The 24482-nt window shown below is 45.1% G+C and overlaps 1 protein-coding gene across 3 annotated transcripts; it reads left to right on the top strand.

Moving 5' to 3' along the window:
• The first annotated feature begins 355 nt into the window (after positions 1-355).
• LOC103556930 (TRPM8 channel-associated factor 2-like) lies at positions 356-24288 on the top strand. 3 transcript variants are annotated; one of them, XR_011539297.1, is made up of 8 exons: positions 356-495; positions 2914-3550; positions 15127-16118; positions 16657-16754; positions 17755-17968; positions 18266-18505; positions 19394-21414; positions 21769-24288. XR_011539297.1 is itself a non-coding variant. In XM_070616662.1 (8 exons), exons 2-8 carry the CDS (start codon positions 2928-2930, stop codon positions 22021-22023), a joined length of 2760 nt encoding a protein of 919 aa, XP_070472763.1. In that variant the 5' UTR covers positions 356-495; positions 2914-2927; the 3' UTR covers positions 22024-24288. The 3 variants fall into 3 exon arrangements, 2 of the variants coding, with proteins under 2 accessions (XP_070472763.1, XP_070472764.1); XM_070616662.1 differs by having other exon boundaries at positions 19394-19731; XM_070616663.1 differs by having other exon boundaries at positions 361-495; positions 2917-3550; positions 19394-19731.
• Positions 24289-24482: the final 194 nt, after the last annotated feature.

Raw genomic sequence — 24482 nt, 5'->3', positions numbered from 1 at the left:
GGGTGCATGGTCTGGCGCTGACCACCAGGGGGCAGTCCCTCAACGCAGCAGCCGCCGGGCGGCGGTGACGCGGCAGCGGCCGTTCCCGGGCGCCGCACCCCAAGGCCGGAGGGGAGGGAGCCTGATTCCACGCGGGGCCGCCGCAACCCCTCGACCTTGAGTTACGTTGTTGTTGGGGGTTTGTCTGCCCCGAATCTGGTTTACTGGAGACTTGTCACCAAGTGTGACAGCAACTTTGCCGAGCTCCCTCTCGCAGGTTCTTCCAGGAAACGTTGGAGAGTCTGGGAGAACCGGTTTCGGCCCCGAGCTCCGCAGACCGATGGATTTCCTCCCGGGAGCGCGGGCCGCCCAAGGCCCCAGGTGCTGCCGACCGGGGTGGGGCCGCAGGGAGGAGGCTCCGGGGCGCGGTCACCCCGGGACCGCCCCGCCCCGCCCCCGGCGCTCAGCGGAAGCCCCAGTGCAGCAGGCAGCCCCGCGGACCCCGGCGGCCCGAGCGTGAGTTTTCCAATCCCGGCGCGTCCGTGGGGTGAGGGTGGGGGTGAGGGTGGGGGTGAGGGTGGGGGTGGGGGTGGGGGTGGGGGTCGAGCACCTGGTGACACTGGTGCGCCCCGAGGTGTCAGACGCGTGTTCGGGAACGTTCCCGGAATCGGGGTGTTTGTCTCTTCTTGAGAGAGATGTCCAGGTTTTTGTTTCTTTTCATTTCGCCAGTTTGGCGCTGTTTGCTATTTGTCTGAAAACCCTTTTCTGTCGCCTCCTTGAACTTCGTGAATCAGGAATTTGACAAAGATGTGTGCGTGTGTCTGCGCGCGCACTCCTGTTTATAGAAAGTTGGGAGTCAGCGTTCCAAGAACATGTTACTCATCTCCTGGGTTTTTGGTTGTTTTTCCTGTAAAACTAGGGAGACCCAGATTAGCCAAAGACTTCCCTTGTCATCTCAGATAGTTAGCAGGTCTTGGCCCCAGGCTTCCTGACCTCTCGCCTGCTCCTTCTGCTTTCCTAAATCCTAAGGCTGGGATCATTCACCCACAAGCTCCATGCTCCAGCTGGGGTTGGCTCATTTTTGTGAATTCACCTTCCTGGGGGCAATATTAAGAAAGAGGTGTTAGATCGGAAGGGAAGTTAAAGAGAAAAAAAACGGGAGTTGGAATTTTCCAGGAAGTACAAGGCATGCTCCGGCATACCAAGCCTACTAGAGATTTTGTGGAGAATGTAGCAGGAAAAAAGTCTAGAAAACAATGGCGAGTGCAGACCCTGGAGGCCTTCAAATCCAGAGTAAGGCGCTCAGCTTTTACCTTATGGGGGGGTGGATGAAGTTTGAGGAAAGAGAAGTGAGTAGGATGGCTTGAGGAAGATTGGAGATGAGAATGCATCCTGGCGACTAAAGCCAGATTGTTTTCCTCAAGGGATGAATGTAAACTGAAGGTGCAGATGTTTGAGAGCTTAGGTGAAAGAAAGTGGACAAAATGAGGTGGCTGACCGGGTGTGCAAACAGGAGAGAGGAAGGAAGGAGGCGATTGTAGCCAACACTTCAGTATCTGTTTGGGTTGAGATTCTTCCCCAAAGAAAAGCCTGGTAGAAGGACGTGAGTGTGGGCAGTTGTTCTAATGGGAACTGCGCCCAGAAACCAGAGTGAGGAAGTGGAGAGGACTAGACAGGAATGAGGGAAAGTCCCTGGTCCCTGAAGGAAGGGCATGTTGCCGAGCTGTTTACCGCTGTGGGCAACTGGAGCTCAGTTTCTCCAAGGACCCCCTGAGGAGCTCTAGGATGCACCTCAGGACAGCCGTGTGGCGTTTAGCCCTGTCACCTCCACTGGGTGAAACTTATCCAGGCATCAGTTCACGGCCACCTGGGCTGCCCCTCTGCACCTGCGGAGGTAAGAAGGTGTCCAGGGCTCGGAAAGTCCTCCACAGCAGCCACTAAAGTCAGAGGTGGGCCAAGGGGGAGTGGCACAGGCACCCAGAGCATCTACTGCCTGGCCCTTGTCACTTGGGGAAGCTAGAAAGAGCAGCAAAGGGACAGGCACTTGCATTTTCTTAGTGATCACTGTGTACCCAGCCCAGGGCAGGGTGCTCTTACATGCATTCTCTTAATCTTGAAAAACAATCGTCCAAGGGATATATTGGTCTCTTTTTATAAATGGGGAAACTGCGGCTTAAGGAATTTATCCAAGAGGAGCTGCTTTGAAACAGTGAGCTTCCTTTTAGGCACACCAAATTTTAGAAGACCCCGGGAAACCACAGAATGCTACTCAGGTAGAGGTGGGAAACTCCCCAGTTAGGCAGATGTGATAAACTGGGAGGCATTGCCAGCTCATTTAGTCAAAGCTGTCAGAACAAATGCTGTTTTTGAAAGGTCACCTGACCTTTTTGTCCAAAGAAATAAAATACTAAGTCAACTCCGCCACGGCAGCTCTCACCTTGATCTACCCAGCCCTGCAGACCCCGGCCTCCCTCACCCCTTCCAGGTCCTGCTCTTCCTGCTCCGTTCTCCCAGGCACCCTGGCGCTTCTCTCTGTTGGAGCACTCTTCTCCCGTAGCGTTTCAGGGCTCAACTTCAATGTCCGGTTTCAGCTTCAATGTCGCTTTCTCAAAGAGGCCTTTTCTGTCACCCCGTCTGAGGTAATTTTCCAGTGACTCGATAGCACATCACTATGTTTTCTTTTTATCATAACAATTATTAATTGCTGTATTTTACTTATCTTTTTATCTTCCTATTTATTTATTGTCCTTCCCTTTCTAAAATATTAGATTCCTATAACCGAGGACCTTGTCTGTTCTGTTCCTTGCTGTACCCCCAGTGCTTGGCACACAGTGGGCCCAATAAGTGGTTTTTGTCTGAATGCATTTAGCTGTTTGTGTTTTCACTCATTGCTTCATCTGTTGTGACCAAGCTGTTCTTTGCTTTCCTCTACAGCAGGTGATTGAACCATGGCGACAACTCCCGCTACTGCTTTCGAGGCCCTCATGAATGGAGTGACAAGCTGGGATGTCCCCAAAGGCCCCATCCCTAGTGAACTCCTTCTTATTGGAGAGGCTGCCTTCCCAGTGATGGTGAATGACAAGGGCCAGGTCCTCATTGCTGCCTCCTCCTATGGCCAAGGCCGCCTGGTGGTTGTGTCCCATGAGGGCTACCTACTGGATGCTGGCTTGGCCCCATTTCTTCTCAATGCAGTGGGCTGGCTCTGTCCCTCCCCTGGGGCTCCCGTTGGAGTGCACCCATCCTTGGCATCACTAGTAAACATCCTGCAGGCCTCTGGGGTTGAGGCACAGAGTCAGCCAGAACTGGGAGATGCCCTGGGGGTTTACTGCATCAGTGCCTACAATGACAGCATGACTCCAGAGCTGATCCAGTTTGTGAAACGTGGAGGGGGCTTGCTCATTGGGGGCCAGGCCTGGTATTGGGCCAGTCAGCACGGCCGTGACAAGGTGTTGTCCAGGTTCCCCGGGAACCAGGTGACCAGCGTGGCTGGAGTGTACTTCACCGACACCTATGGGGACAGAGGCCGGTTCAAGGTCTCTAAGAAGGTGCCCAAGATCCCACTCCACATCAGGTGAGTGGTGTTTCCCTACCAGGAATCTGACCCATGTCACCAATACATTTGATCCCCCCTTCAGTGAGCTGCTATTTTAATACACATGATTTTCCACTCCCTTTTGGAACCAGCGCAAATCAAAAATAAGATAATTAAAATGCACCGAGGCCCAAGAGGGGCTGGGTCCTCAGAGTACAAATAAGGTACCCAGACCAAAAAGCTTGACTCCTCTTTTCTCCTCTACGCCATACTCAGTGGATCAGCCAAGCCTGTTGGGTCCAGAATCTAACCTCCAGCTCTACTGCTGTCAGCCTAGTCTGAACCATCGGCATCTCTCATTTCTCATGTCAGTAGCCCCCTGATTCGTCTCTTGCCTCCTACAGTCTGTTCTTCGCCATCAGTCAAAGAATTTCTTTTGAAATAGAAGTACCTCATGTCAATCCTCTGTAGAGAATCCAAAATGCCTTCTCATCTCACGATGAATTAGATTTAAAGCTCCACCCATGGATTACCAGTCAGTTATATTCCAGTGGAGAACTGGGCAGTTATGGAAACAAATAGGCACATCCTCTAGCAAATATTGATAGAGCTGTAAGGAAAGTAAAGCAGGATGAGCTGATAGATTGATGGGAGGGATGGAGGACATTTTATTTAGGACCATCAGGGAAAGCTTATCAATCAGGCCTAGTCAGGATGAGTTGGTGTTTCAAATAGAAGGGGTTTAATATACAGAATTGACTAAACAGGCGGTGCAAGGGCTGAAAACCCACACAGGACACAGCACGGTAACTGAGGGGTTAGCAACAGCAGGATGGACAGAAGGAGGTGGTGGTGTTACTGGAGCCCAGGTGCTGCAGCTGTCTGGTGGAAGCTGGTGCCATGCTAGGCCTGTCCAGCAGGAGTTGGGACCAGATGGAGGGGCTGTCTGGTGGGACCTGGAGTCTCAGAGAAGACACAGTGATTGCCAGAGATATAGCTTGAAGAGAGAAAGACACATATCGGCTCCTCCTTCCTTCTTGCCTTCAGTCTTGTACCTCTGCCTGCCATGAGCCGAGCCCACCAGAAGCCAGGGGGCCAGGGAGCCTGGGAAATACACAGAGTGTGACAGACAAGAGGAGGGAGTAGATATTTGTACAAACAAACAAATGGCCTTCTCTGGTCAGGTGTCATTTGGAAAGAGAGCTGAAAGAGAGGGGATGAGCCAGCTGGACATCTGTGGAAAGAGGATTCCAGGCAGACCAAGGAGGAAGGGTGAACGCCTGAAGCAGAAGCCCGCTTGGTCCTTTCCAGGAATGTCAGTGATGCCCATGTGGTTGGAGCTGAGTGGATGAGGGCTGGGGTGGTAGGAGGTGAGGTCCTTTAAGAGCTGGTCGTCCGTGGGTGGAGCTTATTTGTAGTGGAGAGCAGGAGTTTAATTTTGGATATTTGGGGTTTGAGATAACTTGTTAAATCAGTGACTAGTTGTGTCTGGCCACACGTAACAAGCCTTACTATGGTGGCCTGACCATGTAGGAGTTTCCTTTTCTCGTGTAACCTAAGTCCAGGTGGGTAGTCAGGCCTGTGGCAGTGACTCCCTGATGTCCCAGGTTCATTCATTCATTCTCTGTCCTTATCTCGCTCTTTGTCTCTCTACCACCTCACACCCCCCCCCCCCCCATCGTGGCGTGTCACTTTTATCTTTATAGTTACAAGATTGCCACTACTACTTCAAGCACTGTAATTACACCTAGGCCAGAATAAGCTAGAATGGATAACACCTGCTGAATATGTCCCTTTTAACTCAGAAAATAATATATTTTCTGGAAGCCCTGATCATTAGATTTCCTAGTATATTTCGGTGGCCATAACTAGCTCACCTGGTCAACTTGAGCTGCCAGAGGGTCTGAGAGGCTGACTAGTTTTCATGGCAGTGGCGTCTCGGAGGAAATCAAGAGTCTGCTACAAGGAAGGGTATACCCATATTAAGTGAGCCCTGAGCCCCAAGCCCTGGCGCGCTTGGACTTCCTTCCCTCTGAGCGGGGTTGGGAGGTGAGGCGGGCTCAGAGACATCACCGTGGATCTCATTCACTCTAGCTTGTCTTTGATTCTAATTCTCAGGACAAACAGGTTAAGTCCCATCAGCCTAATTCCTCTTAATTGTTTGAAAGGACTCCTGTCAGCAAACTAAACCTGTTTTTCTTCCTGTGCACCTACATTTTTCACCTCTGTCACTGAATCTGAGGTACATTTTGTGTTTGTTTTAACTTTTTTTTTTTTTTTTGAGGAAGATTAGCCCTGAGCTAACTGCTGCCAATCCTCCTCTTTTTTTTTTTTTTTTGCTGAGGAAGACTGGCCCTGAGCTAACATCCATGCCCATCTTCCTCTACTTTATATGTGGGATGCCTACCACAGCATGGCTTTTGCCAAACCATACCATGTCCACACCCAGGATCTGAACTGGAGGACCCTGGGCTTCTGAGAAGTGGAATGTGTGCACTTAACTGCTGCGCCACTGGGCCGGCCCCTGTTTTAACTTTTAATTATAGAAAACTTCAAACATACACAAAAGTAGAGAGAATAGTACAGTGAGCCCCCATGCAGCCATTACCCAACCTCATTCATAGCCAGCCCATAGTCAGTCTAATTTCATCTGTAGCCCCACCCCTGCATCGCCCCAGGTTATTTTGAAGCAAATCACAGACATCATATCATTCTATCTGTAAGTATTTCAATATGTGTCTCTAAAGATATAAACTCCTTTGAAAATGTAACTGCAAGACACTATTATCACACCTAAAATAATTAATAATTCCTTAATGTCATCATTCATTTACATGATTGTCTTATTTTTCTTCAAAGTTTGTTGGAATTTGTATTTATTAAAGCCCAAATATTTTGATTGCTTGATATGACTTTTATGTCTCATATAATATGTGAGTTTCCTTTCCAACTCTTTCTATCTCTTGCTGGTTTTTTGTGGAAGAAAACAGGTACTTTGTCCTGAACAGTTACCTTCAGTCTGAATTTTGCTGATTGCATCCCTGTGGTATCATTGAATATATTCCTTTGTTCCCTATATTTCTTGTAAATTGGAAGTTGGGTCTAGATTCTGTGACAGGGATTGGCAAACTGTGGCCTATGCACCAACCCCCTGTTTTTGTAAATAAAGTTTTATTGGAACAAAAATGTGCACATATTGTCTGTGGCTACTTCTGAGCTTCAATGGTAGAGTTGAGTAGTTTTTGCAGAGAACATGTGGCCCGCAGGCCTAAGATGCTTATCATCTGGCCCGCTAAGAAAGAGTTTCCCACCCCCTGATTTAGAGGCTGGATCAGATTCATGTTTGCATTTTTCGCCTCCTTTATAGGTGGTAGTGTGTACTTCCACAGGATAGAACATAACGTTTCCTTTTCTCTGACTGTGATGTTAGCCGTCATTAATAATCTTTGCCTACCCCTAGATCCATTCATTCATTCGTGGTTATAAAATGGTGGATTTAAGATTCTAGCATTCCTTTTATTTATCATTTGGAATACTTCTTTATATAAAGCAAACTTCCCCTCATCAACTATTTGCTTACCCTGTAGTATAGTTTATATCAGGAAGGCAGGAGAAATTCTTGATTTTCCCTCTCCCTACTCCTTTTTTAACCAGTTTTCAAAATATTCAGTTGGATCCCTGGTATCTTCCAAAGGTCACCATAGTGTTTTAAAATTTTTTTTTAGTATCATTATGAACTCATGGATTGAGGCACTCACATAATAAATGTGTCTCATTTATTATCTTTATCAATGCTAAAATCATCTTATGTTTGGTTATCATGAGCCTATTCAAGTTGAATCCTGAATCTTTTTGACCCAACCTTAATAGGCTTCCTTGTTTTTTGGTATAACAAGGAGTTTCAGTCTCATGTTACACATTTCCTGCCCCAGACCCAGGACCAACCATTTCCCCAAGGAGCCCTTATTTCTTTTAGTGGGAAATGGTATTTAGAAACCACAATCTGGGTGTTAGGGGTGCTCATACAGGATTGATCATTGTTTTTAGGTCTGTTGAGTTGGCAGAGCTAAGAAGCAGGTATCTTTAAAGATAAATACATTAAGAGTTCATGCTGATACTTCAAATTCAAATTCCGGACTACAAGGTTTTATTTAATTTCAACAATCTTACATCTGTGTCTCTTCTTTTCCTATGATGAAAAATCCTAGTTCTGTAAGAAAGCAACATAATAACTCATTTGCTTTATCCTGCAATACACACATAACCGTTGTAAAATAACAGTACTACTACCAGCACAAAGATTAATTTCTGTTCTTTTTGTCCTTATGACATGTTTTATTAGATATGTAAAGTCAAATTGTCATCCTTTAAGGTCACTTAGAATAGTTCTTCTCTTTGTGGTTATACCATTAAGTGCATACACCTGTAGATTCATTTGGTTGTTTTACTTTTGCTGTGTGGAATTGCTTTTGTAAATTAATTTTATTTTATAATTATGTAAAATAGTTATGTGGATCCAAAGTAAAATCTTAAGAAGCCTATGTTCTATCCCTGTCCCCTTCATACAATTTCCTTCCTCTATCCCTTTTTTAAACATTTATTTTTACTCCATTTTTTGTTTATATATAAACACACACACACTAGTGTCCTTCTCTTTCTTGGATAAGGCAGTAGTATACTATACATATTTTTCTCCACCTTACTTTTTCTACCTAACGTTATTTCCTAGATACGGCTCTGTAATAGTGTGTAGATTATGCACTATATATTCTATTATACTACAATGTATAGATGCACTAAAGTTTATTCAGTTAGTTCTTTACTGACAGACATTTGAGGTTCTAGTATTTTTTTATTTTTCTAATAGTCTTACTATTACATATACACTGCAGTGAATACCTTTGTGCATATGTCTTCATGTTTTTTGCCATATCACTGAACATGGAATTGCTGAGTCAAAGGAGAAATGCAAATGTAATTTTGCTGATGATCACCAAATTCTGCAGAATTGGGCTCCCCAGGAAGCCAACTCAGACACAGAGATTGTTGTGCAGGACGTTCTTAGGGAGTGTTCTCTGGATTAGCACCTGTGGGCAAGGGAAGGAAGAAGGACTGGACAGAAGGAGAACCTGGGCTGTGAGGCACACATTTAGTAGCAAATATTTTAAATAGTATTTTCACTGAGTAAAACACTGGGAGAACTGTAAGTGTCTATAAATGGAACACTGCTTAAATTATTATGGTATGTCCTCCAGCTATAGAGTGAATACTTATGCAGCCATTAAAATCATGTGTTCAAAGACTACTTAAAGGAATAAGAATATATTCATGGTATAATAGACAAAATTAAGATAGAAAACTATCTTCCAATGATGCCAAATCTGTTAAAACATGTATGCATGTATACGTGGAATATAAAACACTGGAAGAAAGTAAAGTATTTATATGTGTCTCTAGTGATAGTTTGATATATAGGATTACATATACACTGGGTTACATATCCATATACATATATATAGGATTACATATACATATACATTTCATCTTTAAGCATTTCTGTAATTTCCAAATTGTCTATGATTATAACCTGAAAAAAAAGTTTTACATTACTTCTCTACCTTTTTATAAACCCTTAAACAATAGAAAAATGCTCCTCAAATCACATTAAGATGTCTTTCTTTGATTTCACGTCGCTTATATTGTTTTATTAATTCAGCTACAAAAAGGATAAAGAAAGAAATTTCCTTGACATATCGATTTTCTTTCACTCTTTCTAGTACATGTCTATATATCCATTCTTTCATTCGTCTAAAATTTATTGGGTGCCTGTTAAGTTCTAGAAACTATTTTGGTATTGAGATTACAGTGGTGTTTAACTTAAGTCTATGATCGTGTGACTGAAAGAAGTGTTGTGAATGTCCAGGTAATGTATGAAAATAATTTTTCCATGTTACCCGTTTTTCTGATTTGTAAAAATTTTCCTGAAATAGTAATATGACATTAAAGTTATTTGAATATTTTTAATTTCTCATAATGCCCCCAAAATCTTTACCTTTACGTGTCTTTCTTCATTAAACATTATTTTTGCTAGTTGTGCTTACCTACTGCTATTTTGTATTTACTTAAAAACATTTTTCTGTTTTTAAACATAATCTTCTTGATGAGAATTTTTGGTACAATAGATGTTCCATAATTTGACTATTTTCTTTTGTTGAGTCCTTGGGTATTTTCTAGTTTGGGTATTTTGAGAAGTGGGCATAACTGATAGGTAAGCTATTCACATCTTTGAAGTATTTCAGAAATCTCCCTTAGTCCAAAGACTACAAGGTGTAACATTGGGTTTCTTGTCTTACAAAATATTAAGATACTTGGAAATCTAGTTATTAAAAAAAATAAAATAACTCTGGCAGCTCAATGGCAAAGTTTAAGACTCGGTTTTCAAATTTCTCTTCTTATTCTGGATCTTCCCTCGGCTCTTGAAAAGCCAGTTCATTCTCCACGTTCAGTTTCAGCTCCAACACCCTCCTCAGAGGAGTCTTCCCCAGTGACCCTGTTGAAACTGGGACTAACCTTCCAGTTTCACTTTTCCACATTCCTCCATTTATTCCCTAAACATCAGTGATCACCATCTGTAAATACCTCACCTGTGTACTTACTAGTGCCAGTCTAGCCAACCAGAATATGAAGCCAATGAATGCATTGATCTTACCTGTCAGGTTTGCTGCTTTCTTCTTAGTGCCTGGTGTGTAAAACATAGTAGACAGCAACAAGTATTTGTAGACTATATAAATTAATCAGTAAATATGTGAATGGATACACACCCAAAACCATATCAAGAGAAAGGGCGGCCTAGTATACTAGTGTTAACCCTACAGACAACTTCATATTATGGAATACGCTGCCCAGGGAGCTGAGTCTCAGACGCTTCAACCTCAGCTGAAAACTGAGCAGGAGCTGACTGACTCCATCAACTCTAAAGTCTATGAGGCCTTTATATTGAACCCAGGTCCCTAGCTCAGATTTGTGCCTTCCTCACGGGGGCATCCCCTTTGAGGTTTTCAGTGAACTTTCTTCCCTACAAATCTTGGTCAAAGGCTCCTGGCCTTCCCAAGCAGGTTCGCTAACTTCAAATTCCTGTTGAAGGCTCTGGAGCTCAAGGGAATTGCTCTGCCTGCCAAGGGAAGGGACAGTCTAAAATCCTACAAAAGATCCTCTCATACGTGCTGTCCTCAAGGGCAAGAACTAACTGCACACCTGTGTCTATATGCCTGAGGAGGACACTGCAGTCGCTTTCCTAGGCAAAAGCAGATCCAAGCCACTTGCTGCTTTTATACGAAGACAGAGAAGAGCCTGGGGAAAACATTAATCTAAGATCAGTAGCTCATTACCCTTACACATAGTATAGCCTACAAGGTCTAGAACCTATTAGGAGCTGCTCATATGAAAGTACTGTAATACATACTAGTAGCTTAGGTTCATGTATCTTTGAAGATTGAGTTGTCTCATCAGTCCTCACCACAGTCCCGTAGGCAAGGTCTTTGTCTGAGGTCTTTGTCCCAGCTTATAAGTGGCAGCGTTCTGTTTTCATATTCAAGATCCATAAACAGAGAGAGTTTCCAGGTAGAGATCGTGTGAAATGAGGCTAGATCCCAGAATTGCCTTCTGTGCTAAATCAGACCCCATGAATGAAAAATAGTAAGTAAACAGCTGACTGTGGAGGTTCCGATGCCGATACTGTCCATGCTGAGCACCGGCCTGTGGGAGAGACAGGGGACTGATGTGTGGAGCATCACCTGACACTCCCCAACCCCAGACCCACAACTGAAAGACAAGAGTTGAAACCACAATTCCAAGAATTACCATTAATGCCTTCCCATGTTGTGGAATAATGAACAACTGGGCAAGTAGACATTTAAGGAAAACAACTCTCAAGTGTAAAAGCGTGAGCACTGCTTCAGGATTTGGTGGAGGCAGGAAGAGACACCAGAGTTTGCCATCTTGCAAGCGTGATGGGTTGGATCCCTCAAGTGCGTTCCATGCCTGGTTGGGTGCAGTAGGCCTGGCTTTAAGTCCCCTAAGAGTGGAGGGACCAGCCCCAGCAAGGACAGTAGTAGGCCCCAGCTGATCTTTGCCCTTCAGGAAGTGCTACGAACCTCAGACAATAAGAAAGTGGAAAGAAGCAATATACAGACCTCAGTATAATTTAAGAAGGTGGATGGATGTGGTGTACAAACAAACTGGTCCTGGGTAACTTAGAAAGAGTATCAAGGAGAATTCACCCACACTGTATCAGAACGTGCAAAAGATCTGCCCATGCCAATTGTGAAAAAAATCTATATATTATCTACATAAAAATGCTATAATAAATTTAAAAGGGATATATAAGACAGACAGAAATTTAGTATGGTAAGACAACAGAATCAATCACATGTGGGAAAAAAGTGACCCGGTGAACAGAAGCAGATTCTCTGAGAATGCTTCCAGCTATGAAGAAACTTTCTAAAAATGCACGTTAAATAAAATGAGACACAGAATGAGATAGCGACAGAGTGAAGAAAACAAATTAAAAACTAAACAGCTCAGGTAAAATAAGTCAGTTAGCCACCACAAGGAATAGAATAGACAAGGCCAGTGCATGGTGAAATGACAGTGGCTCACTTCACACAGAACTTTCCGGCCATTGCCATCATTGCTGTGACAGTTTCTTAAGCCGCGTTTAGAAAGCTATTGCCTGTATCACCTGTCTGCTTAGGTGTGATTTGGTGTGTTAAAAAACACCACCACCTCTCCCGGCCTTTTGTTCTCAAAGTGCCTTCTCCTGCACTTTCAGCTCTGAAGGCGCACGTGCTTTTCCTTTTCCATAATGCAGTATTATTCCCATCTTGACATCTATTTAAAGGTTCTTTTGCACGAAAGATACCTGTTGATTGCTGTATACCCAGCTGTGGGCTTCATCCGAAGACTCAGTAATTAAATGAGAAATTCCTGGTGTGTGGACAACAACACTGGCTTTAGAGACGATCCAGCCTGGATTTGCTTCCTGTCCCTGCCAGTTATTAGCTAAGAAACGAGGGGCGAATTGCCTAACCCATCTAAGCCTCTCTATCACCCAAGGGAGGATAGTAACTTTCATATTTATTATAATGATTAAAAGATAATCCGTATATGTAAATACCCAGCATATATTAAACCTCATTAAATAATAGCTGCTTTCATTATATTGTTGTAAATAGATATTATACAAGACTTAAATATTGGTAGATGGATATATCAGATTATTAATATTACCCTTATAATATTGTCAAACCGTCTATTGAGAATTACTTGGCATCCCATCTACTAGGATTGCTCGTCTGTCTTCCCTCCCCGCCCTCCTTCCTTCCTTTTTCTTTTGAGAAACATTTCATCTTTTTATAAAAGTATAGCAAAAGGAATTCAAGCTTATTATGAAAAAGATACAAACAATACAGGAATATATAAAGGGGAATGGCAGATTGTCTTTCATCCCACACCACCCTCCCCAGTCTCACGCCTCTGGACTAAGGTAGCCACTCTTAAAAGTTTGATGTGGATCATCTCAGTTGCTTATCTGTGCCTGTGTGTGCATTCTGAAAACTGGGTTTTTTTTTTAACGTATCATGTTTGAGAACGTCTAAGTTTTTCTGTTATATTTATACAACAAATTGACAGAGTACAGCATTCTAGGCTCTCACTTTCTTGTCCTCAGAATCTAGGAACTATTGAACCATTGTCTTTTCGTTCTAATCAAGCTTATTAGTCATTCTGCTCAAATCGTCTCTATCCTTTTTTTTTCACTTGGTGTAATCAATCCACTGGATGCTGAGAAATCCATTACCATCTCCACATGCAATTATGAATTCATCAAATTCATCAAATTGTTTTCTTTGTAGTAGTTTTTGTTTTTGGTACTTTGTTTTTAGGACCATAAAAATGAATGAAAATTATATCTTTGGTAAAGTGTAACTTTTACCCATAGAAAATATTTGTCTGTTTATAATTCTTTCCTCTCTGAAATCAGTTGCATCTTATTTTACTAATCACACTTCTGTGTTCTTTTTGTTGTGTTTTCCACTTATAGCTTTGTTGATTTCTTCATTTTAATCCTTCTGTGTCATTTAGTTTCAAGTGTGTCTTTTACAAGCAGCTTATACCTGCAAGTTGTTAATCCAATCTAAGAGCCTGTGTCTTTTCATATAAAAATTTAACCCATTCACATCTAGTGATAATTCAAATATATTTCTTATTCTTGCCTTCTTGGTTCCATATTTTCTATTTTTATACCTTATTTGTGGTTTTTTTGGATTTTTTTCTTGCTTACTTGTTAAGTGTCCTTTATTCTTTAAATTTTCCAAATGCATTTGTAGATTATACATTTTATTTGTTTTTCCAGAAATTACCTCAACATTTTAAATTTAATTTTTAATTATCTGAGAAGTACATTTATACATTCTCCTTATTTAAAAAAAAAAAAAAGCCAATGAGGCAAAAGCCCGTTTGAACATCTCTTTTGGTACCAGCCCCTTTTCTCCATCCCACAATCCAAACGCTCTTATTTAACCAATCTCCTGTTGTTTGACATTTAGAGTATCTACAAATTGGTAAAAAAAAACAAAAAAACAAAAAAACATTTTGAAATGCAAAACCTTTTCTGAATTTGTTTTGATAAATATGTTTTAAATCCTGTTTCTATGTCTGGTTTTGTGTTTTTTATTTTTTTTGTTTTTTGGGGGGGTTTGTTTACTTTGCAAAAGTTGGCTTACATGGGGCACAGTATTTTGGAATCTGATTTAAAGATTTTTTCCATTTAACATTTTCCAATATTAACTAGTAATTATTTTAATTACCATATAGTATGCTATCTACGGCTAACCATAACTTTATTACATTTTCACCATTTCTAAATAAAAAGTAGTAAATAACGCTCATCATGTGTGAGAATTTTAGAAAAGAAAAGTGTGTTTGTATGAAATCTTCAAGTGTAGTGTTAAACAGTTTGCCTATAATGTGCTCCTAGATGAGAGCTGGCACGTAGAGAGTGCTAGTTGATGTTTTTTACAGCCTTCCTTTGCAGAAAATTAGCCTGAAAAATTTATCTGACTACTTTCTCTAGGAATAAGAGACTATTTTTTCTAACTTAATTCATTTATATATTTAATTATTTAAAAAGACATGAAATTTAAGCCAAAATATCCAACACTCAGTTGACTAACATGGGAAGAATACCTGGAAGTGTTCATTTGGTGAATGTGGATTTTAAGATGTGCGAATAAGGCCACCACCTCAGTCTCTGGTATTTCATCAAAACTATGACAACATCGATTATAAGAAGCGCTATTGTTTTATGTGTCACTCAGAGCAAACACTGCCACTTAAATGATGATATGCCGTCAGTTGTTAAAAGCTGAAAAAGTCTGCCTTAGACTCCATCAAGTTGGTGTATTACATACTAAAATCTCAAATGCTGTTAGTAAGAATGACGAGTTCGGCGTGAACTGTGTAATCTCTGTGCTCACACATGGATTTCTCTGTTCAGTGAGCTCCTTTCAGTGGTTCATAACTGACTGTAGCCCTTTGTTCCTCCTGTCACTTTCCAGGTGTGAAGAGGAGCTCAGGCAGGACCAGCAGCAGCTCCTGGAAGGGATCTCCGAGCTGGACATCCAGACGGGGGGCATCCCCTCGCAGCTGCTGGTGCACGGGGCCCTGGCCTTCCCTTTGGGCTTAGATGCCTCACTTGGCTGCTTCCTGGCAGCTGCCCGCTATGGCCAAGGCCGGGTGGTTGTGGCTGCCCATGAGGGCATGCTCTGTGCTCCCAAGATGGGGCCCTTTCTGCTCAATGCTGTGCGCTGGCTGGCCAGAGGCCAGACAGGCAAAGTTGGGGTGAACACGAAGTTAAAAAGCCTGTGTGCCCTTCTGTCGGAGCATGGCCTGAAATGCAGTCTGGAGCCCCATCTGACTGGTGACTTGTGTGTCTACTGCTGTGTGGCTTACAGTGACAAGGAGGCCAAGCAGCTACAGGAGTTTGTGGCCGAGGGTGGGGGCTTGCTGATCGGGGGCCAGGCCTGGTGGTGGGCCTCCCAGAACCCAGGCCGCTCCGCTCTGGCTGGCTTCCCTGGGAACATCATCCTCAACTGCTTTGGACTCAGCATCCTCGCTCTTACCCTTCACCCGGGCTGTTTCCCTGTCCCAACCCCCGAGACACGGAGCTACCATTTCCGCAAGGCACTGTCTGAATTCCAGGCTGTATTGAACCAGGGGGATAGGACCTTGGAAAAGAGCTGGCTGGCAAAAGTGGGAGTAGATGGTGCAGCCTTCCTGCAGATTCCTGCCGAGGGGGTCCCTGCGTACATATCTTTGCACCGACTCCTGAGGAAGATGCTGTGTCTGTCAGGCCTCCCTGCTGTGAGCCCGGAAAACCCAGTTGCAGGTGATTCCTGTGAGGCTGCAGTGCTCTGCCTGGCCACAGAGCTGGCACACTCTGGGACTGACTGCTCCCAGTTGGTGCAGGGGCTTGGAACCTGGACCTGCAGTTCTAGTCTGACCCCCTCTGAACACCCCATCACTGTGGAGATCTGTGCAAGCAACCCAGGTAAGGAGCGAGGAGAGAGTGCCCAGGGCATTGGAACCTGGGGGAAGCGAGCTCCAAGGGACACTGCAGGCACTGAAGCTCAGCCAGGCCAGCTCCATTCTCCATCAGGCACCTCCAGGAAGATGGGGCTTGAGGTTCTGCTTATGGTTTAGAAGGGATGAGTGCAAGAAGCATGGATGACGGGCCAGCCCCGCGGCGCAGTGGTTAAGTGCCCCGTTCCGCGTCTCAGTGGCCCGGGGTTCGTCGGTTCAAATCCCAGATGCCGACATGGCACCACTTGGCAAAAGCCATGCTGTGGTAGGCGTCCCACATATAAAGTAGAGGAAGATGGGCATGGATGTTAGCTCAGGGCCAGTCTTCCTCAGCAAAAAGAGGAGGATTGGCAGTAGTTAGCTCAGGGCTAATCTTCCTCAAAAAAAAGCATGGATGAGTTGAGGTGTGCAGGGGAGGGGCTGTCCCTCTGGGAGGGGCTGCAAGGCTCCTGGTGGAGTGGAGTCAGGTGGGGGAAGAACTTAGCCCTTCCTCTGGCTTTTCTCAGGCAACAAGGATTCCTGGGTGAGTACCGGGCTCTACCTCATAAATGGACACAATGCAGAAGTCTCACTGTCTGAAGCTGCGGCCTCTGCTGGCCTGAAGGTAAGGCCAGAACCCCCACTGCCAACATCCCAAGACCATAGGGCTACTTTGTCCTCATCCAGCTCATGCATGGCAGAGCTACCACGAGTACAGGGAGGGATCGCTGTGCACGTTTCACAGATGTCACGGATAAGCGGCTAGATTTCAGGGATCCTAAGCCAGGGACCGAAGGTCCCAGAGCTCCTAATATCAGATCCAGTACTCAAACCTGAGCCTTCAGATTTCCACGCGTGGTGGTGTTTACTTCCCGACAGGGATGTGGAGAGATACCACATGTGAGGAGAGGAGTGCCTAGTACACATTCAGACCCTCACCCCTGTCCCCAGTAGCACACAGCCTTTCTGGGTTTTTCCTCTTCCCCTTGACACCTGAAGGTGTGCTTGGTCCAATCACCCAATTCTCAATTCTGAGAGTCACTCCTGATCACAGTTAGGGTCTCTCTCGTGTCAGCCTCCTTTCTGGAGCCTGCTTAAATGAAGCCTAAGAAAAGCAAGCCCAGGACTCCAGACGAAACATCCTTCTGACCTGACGGGAGCCCTGGGCAAAGGGGGAAGAGAGGATCAGTCTCTCCCCATCAGGCCAGATCCCGCTGCCTCTGCGTGGGCCTCCTGTCTGTGCACAAAGAGTAGACCAGCATCCTCTCTGGCTCCTTCCCAGCGTCAGAATCACCGCATGGCTTAGTCCCTGGTAGAAGAGCCCAGGGTTCTGCCTGGTACAGAGCCACCATGGGGCCCTAGTCAGTATCAGCCTCAGGGTCATGCCTGGTATGTCTGACGGTGATCCATTGTGGAGCTGTGTAAATCCCTGGAAAAGTGAGTCTACGTACCTTTCAATCCGTATGACTTGCGGTGCTAAAATTTCATAGGTTTCCTTGCATAGCTCATAGAAGGGGGAAGCTGGAGTTTTCCTAATACCCTCCATCCACACAGCACCACACACAACCCCACACACACACCTCAGGGACCCAGTTCCTCTGACACATGGTGGAATCACCTCACAGGTACAGATCGGCTGCCACACCGATGACTTGACCATGGCCAGCAAGCTGTCTCGAGCTCCTGTGGTGACTCACCAGTACTGTATGGACAAGCCCATACGGTCGGTATCCTGCCTCTGGGGTGGCCTTCTCTACATCATTGTGCCCAAGGGCAGTAAACTGGGCCCCATGTCTGTCACCATCAAGGGGGCTATACCTGCCCCATATTACAAGCTAGGTAAGTGGCCGGAGCGCTGAGGGACGAGAGAGAGCTGGGAATGCCGTGGTAGTTGTGGGCTGGTTGGCAAGGAGGGAGGTAACAGTGGAAGCAGGAGATATGGAGCACCCTGTGTCCATGGAGCCTTCAGGGCAGAAGAGACGGAAGGTTCTGGAGGCCTGTCCTTCAGATCATAGCATGAAGACCCACATGATAATGGCTCATTGTTTCAGTGTCCTCCTCCTGGAGTTCAAGTTGTATTTTTCAGTTCAAGAGTTGTTGGGAAGTGGGTGAGTGGACTTTGATGTTTATTCCCAGGTAAGACGTCTCTGGAGGAGTGGAGAAGCTGTATCCGGGAGAGCTCAGCTCCCTGGGGAGAGCTGGCAACAGACAACATCATCTTGACGGTGCCCACTGCAAACCTCCGGGCCCTGGAGGACCCGCAGCCCGTCCTCCGGCTCTGGGATGAGATGATGCAGGCTATAGCCAGGCTGGCGGCCCAGCCTTTCCCTCTCCACTGTCCCGAGAGGATTGTTGCTGACGTGCAGATCTCAGCTGGTGAGTGCTCCAAGGGAAGGCTCCTAGTCATGGACACCGTTTATTTATGATTTTGCCTTTTTTTAAATGTCCAGTATGTGTAAGGCATAATTTCACCAGTAAGGGAAAAAAGATATAAAAGATATGGGCCTGGATGGGGATGCAAAGATGTTTACATGTGAAAAGGTAAGTCATTTACATCTACAGGTGAGATTTCACAGGATGGTAGAGAAATCTCAGAAAAGTTGGGCTAGGAGTTCACAGATGGCAATGAGGGTTGTTTCAAGAAGAGGTTAAAATAGAAATGTTTCCTTTGAACCTAAGTCAGAGTTGGCAATGAAAAGAGGGAGTACAGAGGTTTATGTTAAGTATTGAGTGGTTTGGAGGAAGGAAGGACATCTAAAGAAAAATAAGGGTCTGACATGGAGAAAATTTCTCAGGACCTTAGTTTTCTTATCTTCAAAAAAGGACTGGATTATCGCTGTTCAAGAGCATAAATCTCGACAACAGTGGTTTACATAGGAGAACAAGGAATGACACCATCTTAGCCTCAAGGATCTCAAACCCAGGAACAGGACGTAATGTCACAGACTCGCAAGCAAGGGAAACTCACACACAAAAAAGGAATCATTGAATTATAGTGAGAATGACCACATAAAACGTATTTATGTTCTTCAGGACCCGAGTGAGGAGATGGCGTAACTCCAGGGTGAGAGCTTGGAAGGGGGCTAGGGACTGTGAGTTTCTGACCCAATGGAGGAAAGCCACCTACTTTCTAGTCAACATAGAGATTCTGGAATTATTGGGGGCAACCAGGATGGTGAGGAAAAGTTCACAGGGTGGGGAATGAAGGGAGATGGGTTTGGGTGGACCCTCCCCCACGCATCATCTCTTCCCTCTGCTTTCCAGGCTGGATGCACTCAGGGTACCCCATCATGTGCCACCTGGAGTCAGTGCAGGAGCTCATCAGTGAGACAGGCATGAGAAGCAGAGGTCTGTGGGGCCCCATCCACGAGCTGGGCCACAACCAGCAGCAGCATGGTTGGGAGTTCCCTCCACACACCACTGAGGCCACTTGCAACCTCTGGTCAGTCTATGTTCATGAGACGGTCCTGGGCATCCCCAGGGCTCAGGCCCACCCTGCTCTGAATCCTGCTAAACGAGAGAAGAGGATCACAACACACCTGGGAAAGGGAGCCCCCCTGCATAATTGGAATGTGTGGACAGCTCTGGAAACATATCTACAGGTACTGAGTAGGAATTCAGGGCGATGGGGGCCCCAGACCCCTCTTGTCATGTAGCATTCTGGATCCCAGGAGCTCTCCAGCTCCTTCACTGCCCCCACCAGCCTCGGCCCACCCCTTCCCTGGACATGGGAAGCTGGGCTGCGTAGTGGTACTTCTCAGGTTATACATCTCTAAGATGAAGATGTGACACATGTGCCACTCGCCTCCTCTGATTTTGTGGTGATAAGTGAGAAGAAATGAAAAGTACTATGAAAAAAAATAACAGAGAGAAATATAGGCTGTTGGTGTATTGGTCAAGAACAGCAGACACTCCTGAGGTTGATCACAGCTCTTCCTCTCACTCGTTTTGTCCTTGGTCCCCTAATCCGGGCTCCAGGAATGGTCACTGTTTTGTTTTGTTTTTCCTCACCTGCTTGTCATGGGCCAAGTGAGTGTTCCGCCCCTTTGTACTAACAGTGACATGTCTACCACAACTGCATTATAAGAAGGCATCGTAGGTGATAAGTCCATTAATGAGCTTCTCAGACTTCCATCATCCCCTTGAACCCAAAGTGTTTTTAAAACGAATAAATGAATAACTGAGAACCAAATGGGAAACCGCCAAAGCCCTGAAGCACGTCTGCTTCCTGGGAAATAAGCACAATCCGGGTCCCCTCCCCAATCCTGCTCTGAATGTTAATGTTTTCTGCTGTCAAAGCTGTTCTCCTTATCTGGTATCCTGTGACGTCCACCACAACCCTGTAGGCGGGAGTGGTATGGCCCCCTTTTCACAGAGGCATGAAAGTTAAAGAGTTAAGCAGCCTGTCAATATCACACATTTAAATGTTGGACCCAGAAGCTAAAATCAGGAGTTAATGACAGGCCCCTGGCTTTTGCACTTCCATACCCTCTCTTTGGTTTTATTGTCTTTCGTTCATTTTCTAAAGAGTGAATGTGAGACAGCGCCAGTTGATGAGATAACCTTGCGTTACATCAGTTCTGTATTCTTATACAGTCAGCCTGAGGGGCTACAGGGAAACAGAGCTTAAGTGGTGGGTTGCCACTAAAGTGTAAGTTAACACCTTAATTCTGCCCTACCCACCTCCCCACTTACCCACTCCCCACGGAGCCTTGAATACCATTTTGTAAAAGCTATGGAGACACCCCTCATCTTGAGTCTGAGACTTGGTCTCAGGACAGGCAGACACCTGCTTGTACTACCTGACGAGGTCTGCTCTCCATCATTCCTCCCGCTGTTGCCTAAAGTCCTCACTCTTCTTCTCTTGTCTGTTCCAAAAGCTTCCTCAGTTGTTCCAGCACCTTGCCTCAACCCTCCATGATCCTTCTTCCACACCTAATATTCCATGTTTAAATCTCTCACAATGTTCTCTTTTACATGCAGGATACAATCAAACCTGCTCAGCAGGATGTAGAAGGTCCCTCATCCTCAGACTTTCACTAACACTTTCATTGTCTTCCAATTTCCTCACCTCCATAATTTTCCTCCAGTGTGCCAAGCTGCTTCCTGCTGTGAAGACATCTTGCTCTTTCAGCTTCTGTGCCTCCCCATGTGTCCTTCCTGCAGCTGAAACTTGCTTGAACATCATGTCTGTTATCTGTCAAGCTACCTATCAAAATTCAGCTCTATCGTCCTCTTCTCCCAACATCAGCTCAAAATGCAAGATGGAAGCATTTCTCATCTCAGTAAGGATCAAACGTGTCTGATGCCCAGGAAAACTCTTAGGATCTGGGGATACATTTTTTTAAAATAAAGATAAAAATAGCTATCATTTATTGACTATTTGCCTCTTTTCAGACCTGAGGTTCCTCATGAAGTCCCCTACTAGATTCAGGGGGTGGCCAAGGCCTGGAATGAGCCAATGGGGTTGTATATATGTGCAGGGGTTGGGTGGGGAGATAGCGGCAAATAAGAGGAGTGAAGCTACTGAATGATTAAGGGGAAGAAATCACTGTAGATGAAATATGCCTATGAACATGTGTGTTACAGTTACTTTCATGAACTGGGTACCTCATTCTGCCCTTTCTTTCTCTTCCCAGCTCCAGGAGGCGTTTGGGTGGGAGCCCTTCACCCAGCTCTTTGCTGAGTATCAGACCCTCTCTGGCATCCCCAATGACAAGACGAGCAAGATGAATCTATGGGTCAAGAAGTTCTCTGAAAAGGTGCAGAAGAATCTGGCTCCGTTCTTTGAGGCCTGGGGCTGGCCTGTCCAGAAGGAAGTGGCTGGTAGCCTGGCCTGTCTGCCTCAGTGGCAGGAAAACCCTATACAGGCATATGTCCATACTAAGGAGTAGAAAATGAGCAGCAAGGGGCGGGGGTGGAGAGAGGAATGACCACTCACCAACTCCACCACCCGTGTTTCTGGCCTAGTATGCCTTGAGCTGAACCCTCCCTCCTAACCTGTCTTCAGGAAGGCAGTCAAGGTCATAAGACAAAATGAAACCAACTTTCTCAGGGAAATGCCCTTGTACTTCTTTGTATTGTTTCTGTGCCTTTACTATTGTGCTCACCAAGAGGCTTGCTCACCATCCTAGTCCTCTAGTGGAGGATTTTTCATGTTGGCGTCATGAGGTCCTGCAGGCTCTTGGCTTCTATTGATGACCAGTAGTTCTAAATACCGTGGATTACCATTATCATCTAAAATCAGTCCCTCACCCCTGCTGGCCCTGAGCAAGGCTCTGAATTTCTTCTGCTTTGAGAGCTTTTCTAATAGCAAGAGAGACAGGCTGGTATAATGGAGAGAGCCCTGAACCCGCTTTGGTTCTATGGGAAAATCATGTAACCTCTCTTTGTGTCTGTATTCTTACCCATGATATTGGGGTAGAAAATCTATTGTTTGGTGATGGTGAACATGTCGTGCACCAGGCGTGCATACACATGGAAGGGTCGTCTTTAGCTTTTGCCTGTCTCATAGTGGTCTGTCTGTCCAGTTTAGTGTGGACAACGTGAAAACTGAATCTCACTTCGGAGTTGACTACCTTCAGGTTTGTGTTCAGTCCTTGTGTAAGAGTATTTAATGAATATCAGTGTTGCTCCCATTCATGGTATCAGTGATAGTTGTGGGGCTCCTGGCCAATCTTATATCCTTTCTCCCACCTCTGGAAGGATTGTTGGGTTTAACCTAACCTAAGGAATGGTGTCAACTCAAAAGAGATAGTATAAACTCAGACTGGATGTTACAAAACTAATGAGGTTTGGTTTTCTTGGCTAGTTCCATCTTCTAGTACTTTTGTTTCAACCAAAGGTAAAAGTCACTTGAGCAACCCTTACCAAGTCCATAAACTTCTTTGTTCTTAGCACAGACAGCGATGAACTCCTCTGGTTGCCATGGAGACAAGGCACTGTCAGTTCTCGACAGCAGTTGTTCTGAGAGGTCCACAGACATGATGGGCTTCACTCTGGGACAGGATTACTGGATGCAGCAGATCAAAATAGGCCACAGTCAGTTAATTAACCTACCATCCAGCGTCCCCTGAGCTTTCTCATAATCTCATTCCAACCCCCCTCAACTCTTTGTAGAGGCAGAGTTCTAATTGGAGAGTCGTCTCTGGGATTAATGGGGTGTACACCTAGTCATTTTTCTCCAGCTTGCTTTTAAACCATATTTTTGTTGTTTTGAATATCATCCCATGAGCTTTGTTGAGAGCCGAGTGGCTTCTCAGAGGAGAACTGACCCAGGGAATGTCTTTTTCTGAATCCCATCGGCACATCCTCCCCTCAACTCTAGGATAATTTCCTTTTATTTCACTGGTGTCCTTTGCCAGGTGCTTTTCACATAAACTGTGAGCAATGAGTATTTGTTGATTGAGAGAACAGTAATGATACCTAGCACATAGCAAGCGGTGCATATGTCCCAGGCATTGTGTGAGGTATTTTCTGTGCATTATCTCATAGAATCTTCACAACAGACCTCTGAGGTAGGGGCTATTATCATCCTCATTCCATAGTTGAGGAAACGAACATGTTAGGGATATTTAACTTCTGAAGTCAAAGGACTAATAAGAGGAAGCATCACGGGGTGACAGAAGCCCATAGCAATGAAAAACTTGTGGAGCTTATCCTCTCTGAATGATGTACAATTTAGAAAGAAATTCACCTAGAAAATGGGAGTTCAGCAAAGTTCTGATTCAGCCCATGTTCACTATTGAATTTTTATTAAATATCAAATTTAACCTCCAAAAAGGTATGGTACCTGATTTCCTAGTTGTCGCAGAATGTGATTAGCCTCCCTCGAGGCAGAGAAAGGATTTGACCCCAGGAGATTCAACTCCAGACCTGCTGTCCTTACCAGGATGTTAGGGAGGGGTAACTGGAGGGATACTGCTGGGTGTAGTAGGTTATCATAGAGTCAAAGACAGAGACCTGACTCTTCCCACCCTCTCTACAGGGGGAGCTGGAGCCCATCTCTCGAGGAGAAACTGTGGCTCTGCCGCTTGTTTCTGGGTTCACAGTTAATTGTAACTGGGACACTCAAAGTATTCTATATTCCAGAGAACATTTGCTTCCAATGATCTCAATGCTGGTCTGGTGCATCATCAATAAATGCTGTCTGCTGGGAACTTTTATGTGTTTTTATTTATGGTCACGACAGGATAAGTACTGTTAACTATCTCCGTTTTGCAGAGAAGGAAGCAGAGATACAGAGGTAGCAAGTAGTGAAGCCACATTTCCAACCTTGGAGGTTGGACTCTGGAGCCCACACTCTCCGCCAGCACACCCGACTCTGCGGTTACTGGGTCTCCCACAGCCTGCA

Source organism: Equus przewalskii, chromosome 4, assembly GCF_037783145.1.
Source record: "Equus przewalskii isolate Varuska chromosome 4, EquPr2, whole genome shotgun sequence".
NCBI lineage: Eukaryota > Metazoa > Chordata > Mammalia > Perissodactyla > Equidae > Equus > Equus przewalskii.
Note: the sequence above shows the minus strand (reverse complement) of the source record. Positions and strands in the feature narration are given on the sequence as shown.